The sequence below is a fragment of the Schistocerca serialis genome, chromosome 2 (assembly GCF_023864345.2).
Source record: "Schistocerca serialis cubense isolate TAMUIC-IGC-003099 chromosome 2, iqSchSeri2.2, whole genome shotgun sequence".
Taxonomy (NCBI): Eukaryota; Metazoa; Arthropoda; class Insecta; order Orthoptera; family Acrididae; genus Schistocerca; species Schistocerca serialis.
The window spans coordinates 648741518-648763362 of NC_064639.1; the positions used below are offsets into that span (position 1 = coordinate 648741518).

General features: G+C 43.3%; 1 protein-coding gene across 1 annotated transcript in view; it reads left to right on the forward strand.

Annotated features, from left to right (window-relative positions):
• The window catches only part of LOC126457727 (juvenile hormone esterase-like), a 57256-nt gene extending 36174 nt beyond the window's left edge, over nt 1-21082 (forward strand). The window contains exons 8-10 of the mRNA XM_050094263.1: nt 4025-4178; nt 5220-5355; nt 20782-21082. Coding sequence (XP_049950220.1) covers nt 4025-4178; nt 5220-5355; nt 20782-20944 — 453 coding nt within the window. The 3' untranslated portion in view covers nt 20945-21082. The remainder of the gene's footprint in view (nt 1-4024; nt 4179-5219; nt 5356-20781) is intronic.
• The last annotated feature ends 763 nt before the right edge of the window (nt 21083-21845 follow it).

Here is a 21845-nt window from a genome sequence, read left to right on the forward strand (position 1 = left end):
TCTGTAATGAAATTTTAACATTTCACCTTACAAATTCATTATGTAACTTCTATAATATACAACCATAGCTTGGCTCAAGGATGTCTGATAGACTTTCACCTTGGTTTGTCATCTGGATGAAGTCAATGAGCATGCAACAGTGTATAGGGAACAGAGAAGCACCGAAGAACGCGTTTTGTGAAAAGCTTTTCATATTTATTGGAAGATCGTCATCAATTATATCTATTTTATTGTTTGTTCTTTACTTCCGCTCAGAGACTTTGTAACTAAAGACTTCTCTACATTCCAAATGCACAGTTCCATCGCCGAATAAATATGGTTACAGTTTTAAATATGTTACGTTTGTCTTTCTTTATGAGAGAAGTTACACATGTCATTCCAAACTAATACCTTTAGCAACAAGAATGGCGCAGTGTTAGGAGTGAGTACAAGCTTTGAGTTTGCTGCAAGAAGCCACAGTACTACTGTAGTATGGATAACAAGTGCATCACAGTATGGGTGCAGCAGTTGTAAGTGTGAACTATGCGCAGCATAACGTCGGAATTGAACACCGATTCGCCGTACAATTCTGGCGGTATATGGACCAAATATAGTGTCACGCACAGGCATAAAGAAATGGCGCCAACAATCTGACGAAGTCCGCAAAGACATGGATGACGCTTATCGCCAAGGTTGGCCATCGAGATCGACCAAATACGTTAACGACCAGGTAGTCAAATCGAGTTGCTGATTCGCAACGGACGCAATTTTCAAACGATGAGGACGTTAACACAGCGTTTCTCGAATGGCTCCGTGAGAAGGTTCCGACCGTCGGTTACAGCTACTTTGAGACAATGTTGTGATGTATCTCTGTGAAACTCAAGTCTAGTCCATAACTGAATAAAAGTTACTTGATCTCCTTTAGCAAAATGCAACTTGCTTTTTGAAGTGACCTCGTAATTTCCTTTTAATTAAACAACCTCCTACTGATTTTGAAGCTTTTCTGTATGTCTTGTCTCTTCATCTTTCCTGAAGTACTAAACCCAAAATATGCTTTTCATGTTCCACTCTGCCCTGCAATATCGTCCTTCTATTGTTACTTCCAGTAAATTCCAACTTATATTATCATGGATGCCATGGAAAATTATAAAGTAATTCGGTGGGGATCCCCTATGCTGCTATCTTATAAATAGTACACAATAAAAGCTTGAGCTTCAAGTCGATCCTCAAATGGTTTCTGTGGTTTCCTTCACTTTGCACAGATGTAAATTGTTGACGCCAATAAGAAGTGATCCAATTCAATACCCTTTCCTCGACAAACTTTAGTGGCTACAATATGTCCAGGAGATCCCTCATTTATTATTATAGAATTTATAATAGATCTATATCCTCTTGATGAACAGGTAAATTTGTGAATATTTTTCTTCCTAAATAAATTATTACTAATTTTTGCGTGATTAAATGTAGCACATTCTCGAAGTATTGTTACGATATAACGCAAAATACACAACTCTGAAACCACACTCAGAATTATGGGAACGCTTTATTAGTAATATTGAGCACGATCTACATGACATAACAACTACCACCTATAAAGTGATGAAATCACTCAACAGACAAAGAAAGGATCGTAAGTATGTGGTAATAATATAGGACAGTAGGGGCAAGTAGCTCATTATAAAAAATTATGGTATGATGATAGTCTAATCCAGATATTACCTGAACTTAATTGTATGAAAGATCTAGACGGTGATGATTTGGGAGGAAGGAAGGTAGACGGTGATGATTTGGGAGGAAGGAAGGTATATATATATAAATCCCGGTTTTAGGAAGGTCAAAAGGTCCTATACGTATCTGACACTGCAATTGAATACGACTTTAAAACAATCAAAACACGTTCATAATATCTGTCGACGCACAATGTCGCTTGAGAATGTGAAATGATGCGCGACGGTCTAAATTCTCAGGGATATGGCATCGCAAGGACGGCTGTAGGTGATGCATTTTATTTCATAAACGTCAGATATCTCTAGTACCTTTACCTTTCCTAAAACCAGGCTGTTCCTCATACAACAGATCCTCAGAATTTAGACCGTCCTGCATAATTTTACGTTGTCAAGCGACATTTCATATCGACAGATATTATGAACGTGTTTTGATTGTTTTAAGGTCGTATACAAACGCAATGTCAGGTGTATCTAGGACCTCGACCTTTCCTAAAACCGGACTTTTACTCGTATAACAGATCCTTGGTTTTATTTTACATATATATGAATGAAAAAGGAAACTATGGATGGATCCGATGTATGAGGAAAAGCCTTGTTTTAAGGAAGGTAAAGGTACTAGAGAGCTTTGACAATTATGAAATGAGATGCAACACCTACAGCCGTCCTTGTGACGTCATTTATTATATGGCTACCAGTTTCGGTGCTTCAGTACACCATCATCAGGTATGTATATATATATATATATATATATATGAGCATTTACATTGTCAAGCGATATTTTATGTCGACATATATTATGAACGTGTTTTGATTGTTTTAAAGTCGTATTCAAACGCAATGTCAGATATGTATAGGACATTGACCTTTCCGAAAACCTGGCTTATATATATATATATATATATATATATATATATATATATATATATATATAGAGAGAGAGAGAGAGAGAGAGAGAGAGAGAGAGAGAGAGAGAGAGAGAGTCAGTATCCAGGATGCATGAGTTGTTGAACCGATTGTGCTATAGTTCTCGCACTCTCCCCATGCTGTCTTCCGGATGGCGTGGACAATATTTTTCTCAAAAGTCATTTAGATGGCACTTCCAGCAATGACTTAAGAATTCCAAAGGCAGATTTTCTATTCCTTCTGCCTTATTTGTTCGCAAATCTTCTTAAGCTCTATTAAACGCTTCTGAGGGATCAAATACGACCTCCTTATCGACGCCAACTTCTTCTTTTGTCATCAGACACTTCCTCCCCTCGCAGAGCGTCTCAGTGTACTGTTTCCACCTGCCCTGTGTCGCCTGTGTGTTTCACAACTGGATTCCTAATATCTCTTAAAGTTGACGACCAGGCCTTTAATTTCACCGATGACTGCTTTGACTCTTCTATAACCTGAATCTGTCCTTCCGGCGACCAGATAACTTTCCATTTTTTACACTTTTGATGCAGCCAATTAATTTCCTTCCTAAGTGACTTGTATTGCAGTTTTACTTCGTTTTCATGAATATTTTTACACAATGAAAGCAATTCTTCGGTTATCCATGGCTTCTTCACAGTTACCTTCTAGTTCCATAGCTTCCTGTCCAACGTCTGGTATCTCCTTTTTAGGGATGTCCATTTTTCTTACTCTTACCTGCCTACTGAGGTGTTCATCAAGAAATTATCTACGCCATCAGGCAACCTGAAATTCACTTCAGCGTTAATCAGTACCTCAGTTGCCATTTCTCTACACATCGGCTCTTCGTGGCCAGGGTAAGTAGTGCAACTGGCAATGAGAGTACGTTCTCTCTCTTCCTCTGTAACATAAATAACAAGCAGATAGCAGCTTATGAATTGTTTATATCAATCATATTCTTTATATTCAACGAACACTAGCTCCTAATTTATTTTTTGTACGATTATTGGTGCGTATACCTCCGATCACGGAGACCTCTGTCGAAAGTCTCTAAAAAGATATTTCTGTATTTCTTATGTGACGATGTTTTTGTGTTTCATAGCACACAAAATAGTGTTTCAACGTGTCACTAAAATTCAAAGAACGTTTCATTGCGTGGGACACGATACGTGGGGGCTCGGCACTTTCACTGCCACCACTGCGTAGTAACGCCTCACGACCCTCTTCCGCGCCACTGTTTTCTTTGGTTTAGCCTAAATGAAAGAATGCCACACTTCCTTTCGAATATGTTGATAATGAATAAAGTACCGTTTTTAGCCAGGACTACAGAATGAACCTATAATCCTCCAAAATTCTGGCAGCTGTACTAGAGCTTACGAATGAGGTTGATGAATCTAAGTCTTAAGACCTTTCTCTTGTTACAGCTGCGCGGTGACATCGTCTTCTATTACCCTGCCCTTGTGGCGGCACGGGTGCAGTCTGCAGTCGCCGGAGCACAGCCGGTGTATTTCTATCACTTCGACGTCGTCACCGATCTTAACATGTCCAAGAAGATCTTAACTAAAGAAGACATTGCAGGTAAACAAATAATTCTGGACATGAAAATCTCCTAACATTTTTCTAGCACAAATTACAGAATATCGAAGTCCCATACTTGATCGAAGTATAAGAGGCGATCAGAAGGTTCCCGATAGAATGCCGTGCACTCCAGAATCGGTATGCTGAACAGGAAAATTTGCCATGACCATGATCCAATTTTCCAACCGATGCACCAGGTTCAACATATCCGTTTGGTAAAACAACGTGTCCTCCTGCGCTAAGAAGTCCGTAACTGCCTGCTGCACGTCCGCCTCCGACAGGCATTCAAGGCCCCTTATAAGGGACCGAAGGCTTTATGATCATGTGATGGGGTATCAAGACTGAAAGACGGGCGCTCGAGTGTCGAGTGTATTGGAGAAGGCTGGCTTCCAGATCGACCGACATCTTATGTCAAATCGCGTCCAGCACTGAACATGGAGCACCATTCCATAACGTTGGTTTTCGACAGCCATGCTGCCTCCATTCTTCATTCTCCAGTGCATACCTAACGGTGTTTGTCCCCCGGCAGCCAAGAAAAGAATAATAGCCCGTTGATCCCGTTAGGACGCACTTGTTAATAATGTCGAAATTATAGCTGTGAGGACGGTTCGTGAGTCGTACTTGGGTAGCTCAGTTGGTAGAGCACTTGCCCGCGAAAGGCAAAACTCCCGAGTTCGAGTCTCGATCCGGAACACAGTTTTAATCTGCCAGGAATTTTCATTTCAGCGCACAATCCGCTGCAGAGAGGAAATTTCATTCTAGAATGTCATCATAATTCACGTTTTCACATTTATCTCTCACACGTCGCAAAGTCACGAATGTCAAAGTAATCTCCCGCATATTTTCCAGTGCTTATATATCCGAAATGAAGTGGCGCTATGAAGCATACACGCTGCAGGAGTGCCCTAAAGGGAAACTTTTTGATCATCTTTATAAAAAGTTACAGATGTAATTGTATGATTTTATGTTGAACCACTTTTAAAGAAAATAAATAGTATACTATCTAACAGACCCTGCAGTGATAATTGATTATATTTATAGGAGCCTCTCATGGCGATGACGTCGGCTACTTGTTCTCGGGAGAAATGTATAAAGACGTACCCAAAGGACCAGAAACGGTGGAAGGAAAAGTAATAGCGCGTATGACCCGTATGTGGACGAACTTCGCCGCTAAGGGGTAAGTACTGTAGCTGAATAATACTATAACTTGCGATAATATATCTCTGTCGTTCTATACTGTAGATGTGGCTATTCTTCATCAACTCGACTTACACAATGACAAGGTATTTAGTTCTGAAATAAAATAAAAACACACTTGTCAACATAAGAACTGAAATACGTAATAACAAAGGTACGTAAACTCGTCGTACAAAACACTTGTAATCCCCTTAACAGTACACGCTGGTACTTTTTGGAGCAGAATTGTTTATGTTCGGTCATGTGACCATCCAGTACAGGTGTAAGTCAGGGCAGTGTATCGCGGTGTACGTGCTAGTCAGTTGTATGGGATCAGAGCAGTGACATCGGTCGACGTGATGATGTGACTAACTTACAGAGGCCATATAGCCTAGACTTTCCATGACTATACAGCGAATAAAGTTGGCCGATTTGTTGGTGTACCACCATGCACCGTCTATCGTAATAGCTAGGTAGGACAAGTCTGCTAAATTTCCATGAAATAATGGATCACTTTCGTTGCGCCTCCGGGGTTGTAAACTTAATTATTCCAAGGATCGTATAAAGAATTTCAACAGCATTCAGAGCATAGTTGTTTCTTATTGGTCAGTGGGTCGCCTGCGATTGAAAATGGAAAAAACCAAATTTCGTGCTGTTGTTAAACATTTTCGTTTGAGGGTGTGATCTGCTGTACAACTACAAAAGAACTGGATGAACTTCAGAGTCTGCAACATCACTAAAGACCATTTACTTTTCAATCAACAAATTTAAAAGTGGTCGGAAAAGCACTGAACACGAAGCACGGTCCTTCTCTCCAGTTGTGATCACCGAAATGTAAACGGTTGACAAAGTCAACGATAAGATAACGCAAGATCGCCGAATAAAAATCCGTGTGATTGCTGAGGCTGTAGGCATCGGTACTGAGAGAATGCATAATATCCTGCAAAGAGGATTGGCAATGAAGAAGATGTGTGCGTGGTGGGGTGCCGCGATTGCTAACAATCGATCAAAAGCGCATCTCACACAACAATTCAGCAGAATATCTGGCGATGTTTAATCACAGTCCACAAGACTTTTTGCGTCAGTTTGTAACTGCTGATGATACATAGATCCATCATTACTTCAAATGGCTCTGAGCACTATAGGACTTAACATCTATGGTCATCAGCCCCTAGAACAGAACTACTTAAACCTAACTAACCTAAGGACATCACACACATCCATGCCCGAGGCAGGATTCGAACCTGCGACCGTAGCAGTCGCGCGGCTCCGGACTGAGCGCCTAGAACCTCCATAATTACTCGCCAGTTTCCAAACAGGAGTCAAAGAAGTTCACTGAAGAAAGCAAGGATCATTTTTTGTCTGCTAGTAGAGTGTTTAGGTGTCTACCACTGGTTTCTTTTAGTTGTTTGGATTTCCAGGGAATAATTCTATAGAATACACGGAAATATACAGAAACATTTCTAAACTCTGTTCTTCATTTTTTGATCTACTGAAACTTGCTTTGCCTCAAAGAAGACCTAGATGGGCACACAAAAATTTGCTCTTTTTCCAGGATAAATCACCATCCTATACATCAGTGATAATAATGGCGGAAGTGCCTGAAATGGGCATTAAATTGGTTCCTCATCCACCCTATTCACTAGAGCGCCAAGCGACTTCTTCTCGTTCCCTATCTTGAAACTTTGGCTTATTGGGAACATACACTCCTGGAAGTGGAAAAAAAGAACACATTGACACCGGTGTGTCAGACCCACCATACTTGCTCCGGACACTGCGAGAGGGCTGTACAAGCAATGATCACACGCACGGCACAGCGGACACACCAGGAACCGCGGTGTTGGCCGTCGAATGGCGCTAGCTGCGCAGTATTTGTGCACCGCCGCCGTCAGTGTCAGCCAGTTTGCCGTGGCATACGGAGCTCCATCGCAGTCTTTAACACTGGTAGCATGCCGCGACAGCGTGGACGTGAACCGTATGTGCAGTTGACGGACTTTGAGCGAGGGCGTATAGTGGGCATGCGGGAGGCCGGGTGGACGTACCGCCGAATTGCTCAACACGTGGGGCGTGAGGTCTCCACAGTACATCGATGTTGTCGCCAGTGGTCGGCGGAAGGTGCACGTGCCCGTCGACCTGGGACCGGACCGCAGCGACGCACGGATGCACGCCAAGACCGTAGGATCCTACGCAGTGTCGTAGGGGACCGCACCGCCACTTCCCAGCAAATTAGGGACACTGTTGCTCCTGGGGTATCGGCGAGGACCATTCGCAACCGTCTCCATGAAGCTGGGCTACGGTCCCGCGCACCGTTAGGCCGTCTTCCGCTCACGCCCCAACATCGTGCAGCCCGCCTCGAGTGGTGTCGCGACAGGCGTGAATGGAGGGACGAATGGAGACGTGTCGTCTTCAGCGATGAGAGTCGCTTCTGCCTTGGTGCCAATGATGGTCGTATGCGTGTTTGGCGCCGTGCAGGTGAGCGCCACAATCAGGACTGCATACGACCGAGGCACACAGGGCCAACACCCGGCATCATGGTGTGGGGAGCGATCTCCTACACTGGCCGTACACCACTGGTGATCGTCGAGGGGACACTGAATAGTGCACGGTACATCCAAACCGTCATCGAACCCATCGTTCTACCATTCCTAGACCGGCAAGGGAACTTGCTGTTCCAACAGGACAATGCACGTCCGCATGTATCCCGTGCCACCCAACGTGCCCTAGAAGGTGTAAGTCAACTACCCTGGCCAGCAAGATCTCCGGATCTGTCCCCCACTGAGCATGTTTGGGACTCGATGAAGCGTCGTCTCACGAACGCTGGTCCAACTGAGGCGCCAGGTGGAAATGGCATGGCAAGCCGTTCCACAGGACTACATCCAGCATCTCTACGATCGTCTCCATGGGAGAATAGCAGCCTGCATTGCTGCGAAAGGTGGATATACACTGTACTAGTGCCGACATTGTGCATGCTCTGTTGCCTGTGTCTATGTGCCTGTGGTTCTGTCAGTGTGATCATGTGATGTATCTGACCCCAGGAATGTGTCAATAAAGTTTCCCCTTCCTGGGACAATGAATTCACGGTGTTCTTATTTCAATTTCCAGGAGTGTATTTTCATCACATCAGGAAGTGATAGTTGCAGTCAACGAGTATTTTTGCAGTCAACTATTATTTTCAGAGTTTGACAGAACGTATTTTTCCTGTTGGATGGAAAAGCTGGAGCATCGCTGTAACAACCGTATACCCCTCGAAAGAAACTATGTCGAGAAGTAAGGAAAAATGTTTACGAAACAAACTTTTTTATCAGACTTATCAAATCACCTTCGAACTAAGTATAGCCATGTAACATACCGTAAGAGCAGTGGGTGTATAAAAATCCTAACCAACCTAGACCGGAGACATGTGTTACGTCTTACTACTGATTCTCGGTTTGAAACCCGAAAGGAATTGCTGCTATCAGTGAACGCAGCCCCATATCAACCAGTTTTCGAACGATCATTGCGAAAGAGACTGCGTGGGAAAACTTGGATTCAGGTTCCTCGCAAATGACCAGTGCTTCCAGCGACACTGCATGATAGCCAGCTGGAAGCGTGCTGAGTGGTCCAAAGAGTTGAGATTTGGCCCCGTTTCAGATGATTTAAGGTGATGAATGCACAGAAAGCTCGACGGAGTGTTTATTCCGCAGTGGGTGGAGGGCTGCGTTTAGGTTGGGGATGATTCTGTGATGCTAGTGAGAGTTAATTTCGTGAACTTGAGCCAGGTTATTTATTTTAACACTATCGGTGACAAGGTGGTGTCCATTCTTCTACATCTTCATGATGAAGACGATACGGACACTCCCGTCTTGCAGGTTGACAGCAGCCATGTACAAAGGCCTGAACACCCAAGTTCCTGGTTTGACAAACATTACTGTATTCAATCACACCTAGACTTGCCCGCTAAATATTATAACGTTACACCCGCTGTGGGATCTCCACGACTGCTGTCAGATACAAGTGGAGCGGATTTATTCATCATGAAAAATACGATGCACAAATTCACTCCGCTTTTATTTGAAAAATCCTTTATTTCGGTAAAGTGGTACACGTGGCCCAGGTTTCCGGATGTGAATCCCACCTTAAGGCGCTTGATTGAATACGAGAATATCGTGCCAGTTATGCAAAATATCCTACAAATTTATCAAGTAGCATGTGAGTTGCCATGCCGGTGAGGCATAACAAGTTACTTTGAGTCAAGCAGAACCACACCGGGTAAACGGGACCATATAAGTGACCAGCCCAAAAAAGGTCGTGGACGGCCAGCCAGTCCGCTCAACAGACTACCACGCCAACGGCAATGAGACGCCTGAGTACACATATACGTCAGAGAGCGGTCGCCACCGTAACTAACGCCAAGGGTGCGACGGACAACCGAAGTTGTGAAAGTGAATCCGAACTTCCCCTCTACTACCATCGTCAAACCTAGATCTATATACCAAACCCCTGACGGTACGGCATAAGGCAAGGAAAAAGAGGATTATGATGAACTGAAGATTAAGGTCGAAAAAAGTACTAAAAAGTACCAAATTAAGGAGATGGGACCTGGATAACTCTAAGGAACCAGAGATTGTTCTGAGAGTCAAAGGGAACAGTAGGCAACGAATGACTGAAACAAGGGGAAGGAAGACAGCAGAAGATGAATTCGTAGCTTTCAGAGATGAGATAGTGAAGGCAGGAAAATAAGTAAACGTACAAGAACTAGCATAATCCCTTGGATACAACAGTGAGTACCGAACTGATGAAAGAAGAAAAGACGAAAATGCAGCAAAATAAGCAGCCAAAAGAGAACACATACGTTCCAAAAACAGCGGATTGCTATAGGAGTGAAATGGTTAGGCAGGAATGGTTGGAGGACAAGTGTAAGTCTATAGTAGAAAGACAGATGCCCCTAAAGGGAAATTAGAGAAGCCTTAGAGAAACGAGAATCTCACGAAACCAGATGAAAAATCATGCTACGCTGAAAGGTGGAAATAACATATAGAGTTACCATGCAAGAGAAAGGAACTTGGAGCCAACATTATAGACAGGGAAGAGGAAAGTGGTATGGGATGGGAAATGTGATACTGCAAGAGGAATCTGACAGAGTGCTACAAGCCCTAACTCGAAACAAAGCTTCTGCAGCAGACGAACTTCCCTCAGAACCACTGATGCCCTTCGGAAAGTCTGCCATGGTAAAACTACTCCACCCGGTATCCAAGCTAGATGAAACAGAGGAAATACTCTCACACTTCAAAAATTATGTTAAAATTGCGAATCCAAAGAAAGCAGGTGCAGGAAGGTACGACTATTGCTGAACTATCAGTCTCATAAGGCATGGTTCAAAATGCTGACACAATTCAATTATATAAAATTGAAAAACTGGTAGAAGCCAACCTCAGGGAACATCTGTTTGTGTTCGGGAGAAATGTAGGGCCATTCATCCTAGAAGATAATGTCAACTAGGGAAACCTACCTTCATTCCATTTATAGACGAAGAGAAACTTTTTGACAATATGTTCTGGAATGGGCTCTGAAGTACTGAAGGTAACAGGACTAAAACACAGGGAACGACAGATCGTTCAAAACTTTAACAAAAGCCAGAATGCGGTTATGATTTGATGGATGTGAAAGGGAAACCGCTGTTGATTAGAGAGTGGGACAGTATTGTAGCTTATTCTCGATGTTACTTAATCCGTGCACTGAGCAATCAGTAGAGGAAAGAAACGAGAAATGTGCAGAACGATTTATTCAGAGCAAGAAATTAACGTTTTGAGGTTTGTCGATGACAATGCAATTCTGTCAGCGACAGCGAAGGGCTTAGAATAGTAGCTGATCATAGTGGTTAGCGTCTTCAAAAGAGATTATAAGATGTACATCAAGAGAAGTAAAACAATGATAATGGAATGTAGCCAAATTCAATCAGGTGTTGCTGAATGAATTAGGTTAGGAAATGAGACACTAAGACAGTGGCTTCACCCTCGGCGTAAAGTGGGACCAAACCCTCAGCGAACAGAAAACCCAACTTTGGCCTTGATCGGCTTTCGCGTCAACTGTGGCGGTGCAAGCACTGATGGACCAGAATTTGAGCCCGTCATAAGTCTATCGCGTCCTCCACCATTCCATCCGACGCGGAGTGCGACCAGGTTGTGAGGGAAGGGACCAGGAGCGATAGAAGTATAAAAAGGGAATAAATAATTATAGCGAAGACGCCCATTCTACAGCTATCACCTAAGAGTTACGGCAAGGTATGCAGTCGAGATATCGTGTTACATAAAGGACTGTATACACTCTAGAGCAATACAAACGTGCTGAGATCACTCGTTGCATGTCGTCCACTGAACAGTCACGACGCATTTGCTCCAGTCTGTGCCAGTCGCTGATGGCTCCCTTTTCTTGTACATCTCCCATGTGAGGTGAGTTTCTGCGAGGACGCACTGCACATTTTACCTGTTCCAAAAAGCAATCACAGTTGGGTGTAACTCAGTTTACGTCTACATCTACATCTCCCATGGATACTCTGCAAAACACAATTAAGTGCTTGGTAGAGGGTTCATCGAACCACCTACACAACTCTCTATTATTCAATTCTCGTATAGCGCGCGGAAAGAACGAACACATATATCACTCCGTGTGAGCTCTGATTTCTCTTGTTTTATCGTGGTGATCGTTTCTCTCTATGTAGTTTGGTGTCAACAAAATATTTTAGCATTCGGAGGAGAAAGTTGGTGATTAGAATTTCCTTGAGATGATTCTGTCGCAACGAAAAACGCCTTTCTTTCAATATTGTCCAGCCCAAATCATGTATCATTTCAGTGACACACTCTCCCATTTTTCGCGATAATACAAAACGTACTGTTCTTTTTTGAACGTTTTCGATGTACTCCGTCAGTCATATCTCGTAAGGATTCCACATCGCACAGCAGTATTCTAAAAGAGGACGGATAAGCGTAGTGTAGGCAGTCTCCTTAGCAGATCTGTTAATTTCCTAAGTGTCCTGCCAATAAAACACAATCTTTTGTTAGCCTTCCCCACAATATTTTCTGTGTATTCCTTTCAATTTAAGTTGTTCGTAGTTGTAATTCCTATGTATTTGACTGATTTATGGTGCAACCGAAGTATAACAAATTCCCCTTTTAGCACTCATGTCGATGACCTAAAGCTTTTCATTATTTAGGGTCTATTTCCAATCTTCGCTCCATTCAGATATCTTTCTAAATCGTTTTGCAATTTGTTTTGATCTTCTGGTTACTTTATTAGTCGATATACGACTGCGTCATCTGCAAACATCCTAAGACCACTGCTCAGATTGTCCCCCATATCGTTTATATTGATAAGGAACAGCAATGGGCCTATAGATCTAACACTACCTTGGGGACCGCCAGAAATCACTTCTGTTTCACTCAGTGACTTACCGGCAATTACTACGAAATGTGACCTCTCTGGCAGGGCCAGCCGCTGCCTCGGGCATGGATGTGTGTCATGTCCTTTGGTTAGTTAGGTTTAAGTAGTTCAAGATTCTAGGGGACTGATAACCTTAGATGTTAAGTCCCATAGCACTCAGAGTCATTTTTTTCTCTGACAGGAAATGAAAAATCCAGTCACATAACTCAGACGATATACCATAAGCATACAATTTCGCTACACGGCGCTTGTGTCGTATAGTGTCAAAAGCCTTCAGGAAATCCATATACAGGGTGGTCCATTGATCGTGACCGGGCCAAATATCTCACGAAATAAGTGTCAAACTAAAAAACTACAAGGAACGAAACTTGCCTAGCTTGAAGGGGGAAAACCAAATGGCGCTGTGGTTGGCCCGATAGATGGTGCTGCCATAGGTCAAACGGATATCAACCGCGTTTTTTTTAATAGGAACCCCCATTTTTTATTACATATTCGTGTAGTACGTAAAGAAATATGAATGTTTTAGTTGGACCACTTTTTTCGCTTTGTGATAGATGGCTCTTCAATAGTCACAAACATATGGCTCACAATTTTAGATGAACAGGTATGTTTATTAAATTAAAATACATAACTTAGATACGTTTGTCATTTTATTTCGATTGTTCCAATGTGGTACATGTATCTTTGTGAACTTATCATTTCTGCGAACCCATTCTGTTACAGCGTGATTACCTGTAAATACCACATTAATGCAATAAATGCTCAAAATGATGTCCGTCAACCAAATGCATTTGGCAGTACGTGTAACGACATTCCTCTCGACAGCGAGTAGTTCGCCTTCTGTAATGTTCGCACATGCATTGACAATGCGCTGACGCATGTTGTCAGGCGTTGTCGGTGGATCACGATAGCTAATATCCTTCATCTTTACCCACAGAAAAGGGGACGTCAGATCCAGTGAACGTGCGGGCAATTATATGGTGCTTCGACGACCAATCCACTTGTCATGAAATATGCTAGTCAATACCGCTTCAACCGCACGCGAGCAATATGCCGGACGTCCATCATGTTGGAAGTACATCGCCATTCTGTCATGCAGTGAAACATCTTGTAGTAATATCGGTAGAACATTACGTAGGAAGTCAGCATACATTGCACCATTTAGATTACAATCGATACAACGGGGGAAAATTATCCTCCCTCCCATAGTGCCGCACAAGACAGTAACCCACCAACGTCGCTGATGTTCCACTTGTCGCAGCCATCGTGGACTTTCCGTTGCCCAATAGTGCATATTATGCCGGTTTACGTAACCGCTGTTGCTGAATGACGCTTCGTCGCTAAATAGAACGCGTGCAAAAAATCTCTTTCTCTTGTGCCCAGTGACAGAACCGTACACGACGTTCAAAGTCGTCGCCATGCAATTCCTGTTGCATAGAAATGTGCTACGGGTGCAATCGATGTTGATGTAGCATTCTCAACACCGACGTTTTTGAGATTCCAGATTCTCGTGCAATTTGTCTGCTACTGATGTGCCGATTAGCAGCGACAGCAGCTAAAACACCCACGTCGGCATCATCATTTGTTGCAGGTCGTGGTTGACGTTTCACATGTGGCTGAACACTTCTTGTTTCCTGAAATAACGTAACTATCCGGCGAATGGTCCAGACACTTGGCTGATGTCGTCCAGGATACCGAGCAGCATACATAGCACACACCCGTTGGGCATTTTGATCACAATAGCCATACATCAACACGATACCGACCTTTTCTGCAATTGATAAACTGTCCAGTTTAACAGGTGTAACGTATCACGAAGCAAATACTGTCCGCACTGGCGAAATGTTACGTGATACCGAGTCCTTATACGTTTATGACTATTACAGCGCCATCTATCACAAAGCGAAAAAAGTGGTCCAACTAAAACAGTCATATTTCTTTACGTACTACACGAATAAGTAATGAAAAATGGTGGTTCATATTTTAAAAAAACCCAGTTGATATCTGTTTGATCTATGGCAGCGCGATCTAGCCGGCCAACAATAGCGCCTTCTGGTCTCCCCCTTCAAGCCAGATGAGTTTCGTTCGTTGTAGTTTTTTCGTTTCACGCTTATTTCGTGAGATATTTAGCCCGGTCTCTATCAATGGACCACCCTGTATACGTAATCGATCTGAAATCCCTTGTCAATAGCATTCAACACTTCATGCGAATTAAGAGTTAGTTTTGTTTCACAAAAACGATGCATCCTAATTCCATGTTGACTGTGTGTCAATAGACCGTTTTCAAATGGTTCAAATGGCTCTGAGCACTATGAGACTTAACATCTGAGGTCATCAGTCCCCCAGAACGTAGAACAACTTAAACCTAACTAACCTAAATACATCACACACATCCATATCCATGCTCGAGGCAGGATTCGAACCTGCGACCGTAGTGGTCGCACGGTTCCAGACTGTAGCGCCTAGAACCTCTCGGCCACTCCGGCCGGCTAGACCATTTTCTTTGAGGTAATTCATAATGTTCGAACACAATATATGTTAGAAAATCCTGCTGCATATCGACGTTAATGATATTGGCCTGTAATTAAGTGGATAATTCCTACTACCTTCCTTGAATACTGGTGTGACCTGTGCAACTTTCCAGTTTCTTTGGGTACGGATCTCTCGTCGAGCGAACGATTGTATATGATTGTTAAGTATGGAGCTAATGCATCCGCATACTCTGAAAGGAACCTAATTGGTATGCGGTCTAGATCAGAAGACTTTCCTTTATTATGTGATGTCAGTTCCTTCACCACACCGAGAACATTCGCTTCTACGTTACACATGTTGGCAGTTGTTCTCAATTCGAATTCTGGAATATGTACTTCGTCTTATTTTATGAAGGCATTTCGGTAGGCTGTGTTTGGTCACCCTACTTTGGCAGCACTGTCTTCGACAGGATCTCCATTGCTATCACGCAGACAAGGCATTGATTGTTTCTTGCCGCAGACATATTTCGCATACGACCAGAATCTCTTTGGATTTTCTGCCATGTTTCGAGACAAATTTTCGTTGTGGAAACTCTTACAAGTATCTCGCATTGATGTCCGCGTTTAATTTCGAGTTTCTATAAAAGATCGCCAGCCTTGTGGATTTTGCGTCTGTTTGTAATGTCTATTTCTTTGTCTCTGGAACAGTGTTCTGATCCGTTTTGTGTACCAAGGAGGATCAGCTCCGTCTTTTGTTAATTTATTTGGTATAAATCTCTCATTTGCTACCGATACTATTTCTTTGAATTCAAGCACCATCTGGTCTACACTTATATTATTAATTTGGAATGAGTGGAGATTGTCTCTCAGGAATGCATCAAGTGAATTTTTTGCGGCTTTTTTGAATAGGTTTATTTTTCGATTATTTTTGGAGGATTTGGGGGTTACAATATTCAGTCTCGCTACGACAACCCTGTGTTTACTAATCCCTAAATCCGTTTTGATGCTCGTTATCAATTCAATATTATTTTTTGCTAAAAGGTCAAGTGTGTTTTCACAATCGTTTACTATTCTCGTGGACTCATGAACTATTTGCTCGAAATAATATTCAGAGAATTAATTTAGCACAATTTTGGATGATGTTTTACGCATACCTTCGGACTTAAAGATGTATTTTCGCCAACATATCGAGAGTAAATTAAAGTCACTACCAACTATAAACGTGTGAGTCTGGTACGTGTTTGAAATGAAATTCAAGTTTTCTTTGAACCTTTCAGCAACTGTATAATCTGAATTGAGAGGTCGGTAAAAGGATCGAATTATTACATTCTCGTTGCTAACAATGACCTCTGCCCATACTAACTCACAGGAACTATCTACATCATTTTCGCGACAAGATGAACTACTTCTAACAGCAACAAATACGCCAGCACCAACCGTGTTTAGCCTATCCATTCCGATCGCTGTTAGGTTCTTCGCAAAAATTTTGGGTGAGCTTATCTCCGACTTTATCCAGCTTTCAGTGCCTATAACGATTTCAGCATCACTGTTTTCTACTAGCGCTTTGAGCTCTGGTACTTTCCCAACGCTGCTACGACAATTTGCAATTGTTATTCCGAGGGTTCCTGTGTCTACGTCCTTCCTGTGTCCGGCCTGCAGCCTTTGTGACTGAAGCTAATCTTGTGTTTTTCCGGGACCCTCTAACCTAAAAAACACCCAGTCCACGCCACACAGCCCCTGCTACCCGTATAGCCTCCTCCTGCGTATAGTGAACATCTGACCCATTCAGCGGGACCCAAAACTCAACCACCCTTTGACACAAGTCGAGGAATCTGCAGCCTAAATGGTCGCAAAACCGTCTGAGCCTGTGATTCAGACCCTCCACTCGGCTTTGTACCAGAGGTCCGCAATCAGTCCTGTCGACTATGCTGCAAGTGGTCAGCTCTGATTTCATCTTACAAGCAAGACTGCCAGACTTTAACACTTCTGTTAGTCGCTCGAAACCAGAGAGGATCTCTTCTGATCCAAAGTGACACACATCATTGGTACCGACGTGAGTAACCACCTGCGGTTGGCTGCACCCTGTGCTCTTCATGGCATTTGGAAGGACCCTTTCCACATCTGGAATGACTCCACGCGGTATGCACACGGAGTGCACATTGGTTTCCTTTTCCTCCTTGTCAGCCAAGTCCCTAAGGGGCCCCATAACGTGCCTAACGCTGGAGCTCCCAACTGTCAATAATCCCACACTCTGTTTTTGTCCGGATCTAGCAGGCTGATAGGTTTCCTCTGGACAGGTGACAGAATCTGGCTCAGTAGCAGCGCCAAGCACAGACAGCACCTGGAACCTGTTTGTCAGACAAACCCAGGAGACCTTACGTGCGGCCGCCCGGCAAGTCTTTCGCCGCCTGCTAAGCCCCGTGGCGACCTCCCACTCGACCACAGGTGAGGAGTCAACCTCAGTGCGAGCAGTAACTGGGCTGGCCACCGGTGTGGACCGATCGGGGGTTAGGACGTCCTGGACGTCCGTTGGATCCCCACGGCCGGTCCACAGTAGTGGCGCCCATCCACTGCAGCTTCAAGCTGTGTAACCGAAGTCATCACAGCCTGAAGCTTAGAGCAAAGTATCACCGACTGGGCTCGCATCAGCACACAACAGTCGCAGATCCTGTCCATACTAAATGAAAACTAAACTATGCAGATAAACGGACTATCGGCACGTGCTGCGTTACTGTACTATAGACCCTGAAGAAAAGGCAGGAACTGTGTGTAACAGCTTAGATTAATATGCAGAGATTCAAAAACCTAACTACCTAAGCAAACAGGTGAAATTAAGTAATTCGTGCCTAATTAGGATCTTGTAGTATGTCACAAAATCGGTTTACTTTCCGACGCAAACAAAAACGCGAGAACTGTGGCTATTAGGTATTAAATAAACACGCAGAAACTCAATAAACTAAACTATTAGAGCACACAGATGATTTTATAAAATTCGCTCCTGGCTAGGAACTCGTAAAAGTCACGAAATCGGTTACTTCTCTGTTGCTGCTTGTGTCTCGCCAGGCTACTGGTGCCTGACTGCATTTCCTTGTGATGATTTCAACTTCTTGGCGGCGACTTATTTTCTTCAAAGACGAACCCTTTGCCACTTTGCATAACTACGTAATATGTTGGAGGAGCCTTGCCCGGTTCTGTTCAGCCTTCATATTAATCTCGATAGTGATGGGAAGCGTCCGATTACCAGCGTGGTAGCGATCCAAAACGTGAGTGTGCCATCTTCCAGCTGAACTGTCGTACTGCCTGCCTGAGATGTGCATTAGAGCCTTTCTGCCTGCCTGTAATATTGTACTCCACAATGTTTCGAGTGGAAATATTGACAATAATTTTTTATTTTTTGATTGTTGTTTTGCTAACAGACATACGTAAAGACAAGTGTCCTTACTAATACTGAACAAACACACACACACACACACAAACACACACACACACACACACACACACACACACACACTCACACACCCACACACAAAGAGAGAGACAACAGGAAATGTTGCCTCTACTCTTCAATCACCATACAATATGTCAAAGGCCGTGCCGAGGCGAATACACCGGTTGTCGTCGGATGGTTGCAGTTGCGCCCCGCCGGGCGTGGCCAGCACCATCCTGGTACGCACCGCGCTGTTGGGACAAGCATGGTGGTGGCGTGGTTTTCCTGATCGCCAGTGTCCTGTATTAAACTCCAAACTTCTCCACAGTGTATTGTGAAGTGAGGGCACGCGACACTGTTGGTGATCTGTACGTCGGATGGGGGCGTTAAACTCGGCAGGCCATTTGGTACCATTCGAGAGGAGTAGACTTTGTGCTGGCACCAGGTTCCACCTACTAGCTCCTCCCATCATCACGAACACGACAGTGCACTACACATTCACACCACTGCAGTCATCAACGCCTAAAAGACACACTTACATACACAGTTCTCACAGTTCGCGAACAAAATGTATCAGCAGACGCGGAGAATAGGAAAAACCTTTCCAGTCAGGCGGCTGAACCTGACCTTCTCGGTCCCACACCCATAAATGCCAGGCGACTTAACTTTTGCTTTACCAAAAAAGAAAGAATCTTTACTGTTAACAAATGTATCTTGCATTTTCCCCGTTACGGGCAAATTCTAATGAAACGAAGTAATATATTTCAATTCCACTGACAATTAAACCATGGCTAGCGCGAAGCGTATATTTTATGTGAGCGTAATTACTTGAAAGCCTTCCGATTTGAGAAGCAACTTTAACTGATCCATACTCAATTTTGAATCAGGAAATAATTTCTTAAACATTTGGTATAATTTCGAAAAAAATGTTGTAAATTTTCCAATGTTACCGTAAAACTTTCCCCTTTTTCATGAAAAATTTGACGCTGCATTGTTGCCCCGTTGGATCAGAAATTATTAAGATCTAACTTGTACTACCCTTGACTCAAAATACAATATCTCGGAAACTGAACGAAGCCGGCTGGTGTGGCCGAGCGGTTCCAGGCTACGGTCGCAGGTTCGAATCCTGTCTCGGGCATGGATGTGTGTGGTGTCCTTAGGTTAGTTAGGTTTAAGTAGTTCTAAGTTCTAGGGGACTGATGACCTCAGAAGTTAAGTCCCATAGTGCTCAGAGCGAAACTGGACGAGGTTTCCTCAGTGAGAAACAGTGCCCTTATTCTGGAGGTTGTGACGGATACTGAACTCCAAACTGCACGTCGCTATGACGCTTCATTTCCATTCCTTTTAAACTGTGTGGACAGAAGTCACGGGATAGGTGGACCAGATAGAAGATGTGCTGCGTATGACAACCAATTGTGGGAGTTGGATGCAGTGTATGGTGCGAGTGTAGACATGCTATGTCAGTGATCTGTTCCAGACAAATGGGTAGTGACCATAAAAGCACATCGCTAGGTATCTCAGACTAAACGTGGGATGATAATCGATACAAGACGCGTGGCTCATAGCATTTCGGAAGTAATACGAGAATTCTTGTTTCGTAGGTCAACAACATCTAGAACGGATTTTCAACACCGCAGACAATGTTTCCACTTATAAACTGTCAGACTAGTAATTTGCGAATAGACATGACGTCACATCCGCATTGGATACCAATAGATTGCCGCTGATTTGAATGTGTGGTGTCAGGAACCCATTCCTACTTAGATGAGGGACATATGCGCTGCATAGGAATTAGCAGTCGCCATCCAACCCGTGTCCTGAAACTCCGAGAATAGTTACAGAGAGGGCACCAGAGAGGTTAACGTATCCGTCAAAATGGCGGATAACCATGAAGCTCATCGGCTCTCTTTGCAAGTGACGCAGCGGAGACTTTTAGGATTGAACCTAGAATACCCGTAAACAGTTTTCTGGTCAAATAATGAAGGTCACCACCTTTTCTTGCTAGATATCTACCCTTTCTGTTTACGAGTTCGTTAATGTCAGGCCATCTTGCTTTATTCAAATGCATATTGTTTGTCTCTGTGTTGTAACATTTATGATTATAATTTTACAGGAATCCCACACCGGATCCTGATGATCCCATGCTACCTGTGACATGGACTCCATTCAAGAAAGACAATCGCTACTACTTGAACATCACAAAGGATGGACTGAGTGTCGAGAAAGACCTGCACAAGGAAAGAATGGATTTCTGGGACAAGCTCTACAGACAGTAAAAGCATGATTGTGCTGAAGACAAACACCATGAATTGTGCTGCTATGCATTGCAGCGCTATTCCCTAGACTCAGAAGTAACTTAACTGATTTTTTGAGTGCGGTATCAGATCCATTTGTGCATGTTGCAACCAATAAACAAAGTTCCTACTGAGGAAATCGCAGGTCAGCAAATAAAAACTCAGAATACGACAAAAGAAAGCAAGTATTTCAGATCAGTTAATGAAGACACTGTCTGTACTGAATAAAGTTCTTCAAAAAGTAGTAAACATGTTTATTGTCGTATCCTTTCCAGAGGTACAGCGCGTCGTATAACCCAAAAATCTATAACGCCAGCTAACGAGAACTGGTCAGCAATCTGCCAGGCCGACAGTTGGTTTAACTGTATTCTATTCCCCCTTACAACCAACAACTCAGACATACAAATAACTGCAGTGTGGAAATAAACACGTAAAAGACAAAGCAGGATGCACTGGCGGATGGTATGTGAAACTCTACGACTCAGACAAGTATGATTTGACGTTGTGTCAACTCAGGGACGGGGAAAAAAAGGGAAGACGAGCGGTCAGCTTTTCCGTCGATGACGTCATTAATGACGGAGTATAACGTGAGACAGTGGTCACAATTTGGTGGTGACATGTTTAAAGGAGCCATCGCTGAATTGCCTTAACCGATGTAGACAAAATATTGGATATCTAAATTATGATGGACGTAGGGGCATATCAATTTCCATCCTTCCGAATTCAGTTGCAACTGTATCAGTATTCTGCTTAACTTTAATTTACCTCCTCATTTAAGTTCTCCCGCTATTTTATATGGGTGGCAAAATTTCATTCAAGTCACAAATTTGGACATTCAAATACACAATATCGACATCTATAATATTTTCATAATTGTGAATTA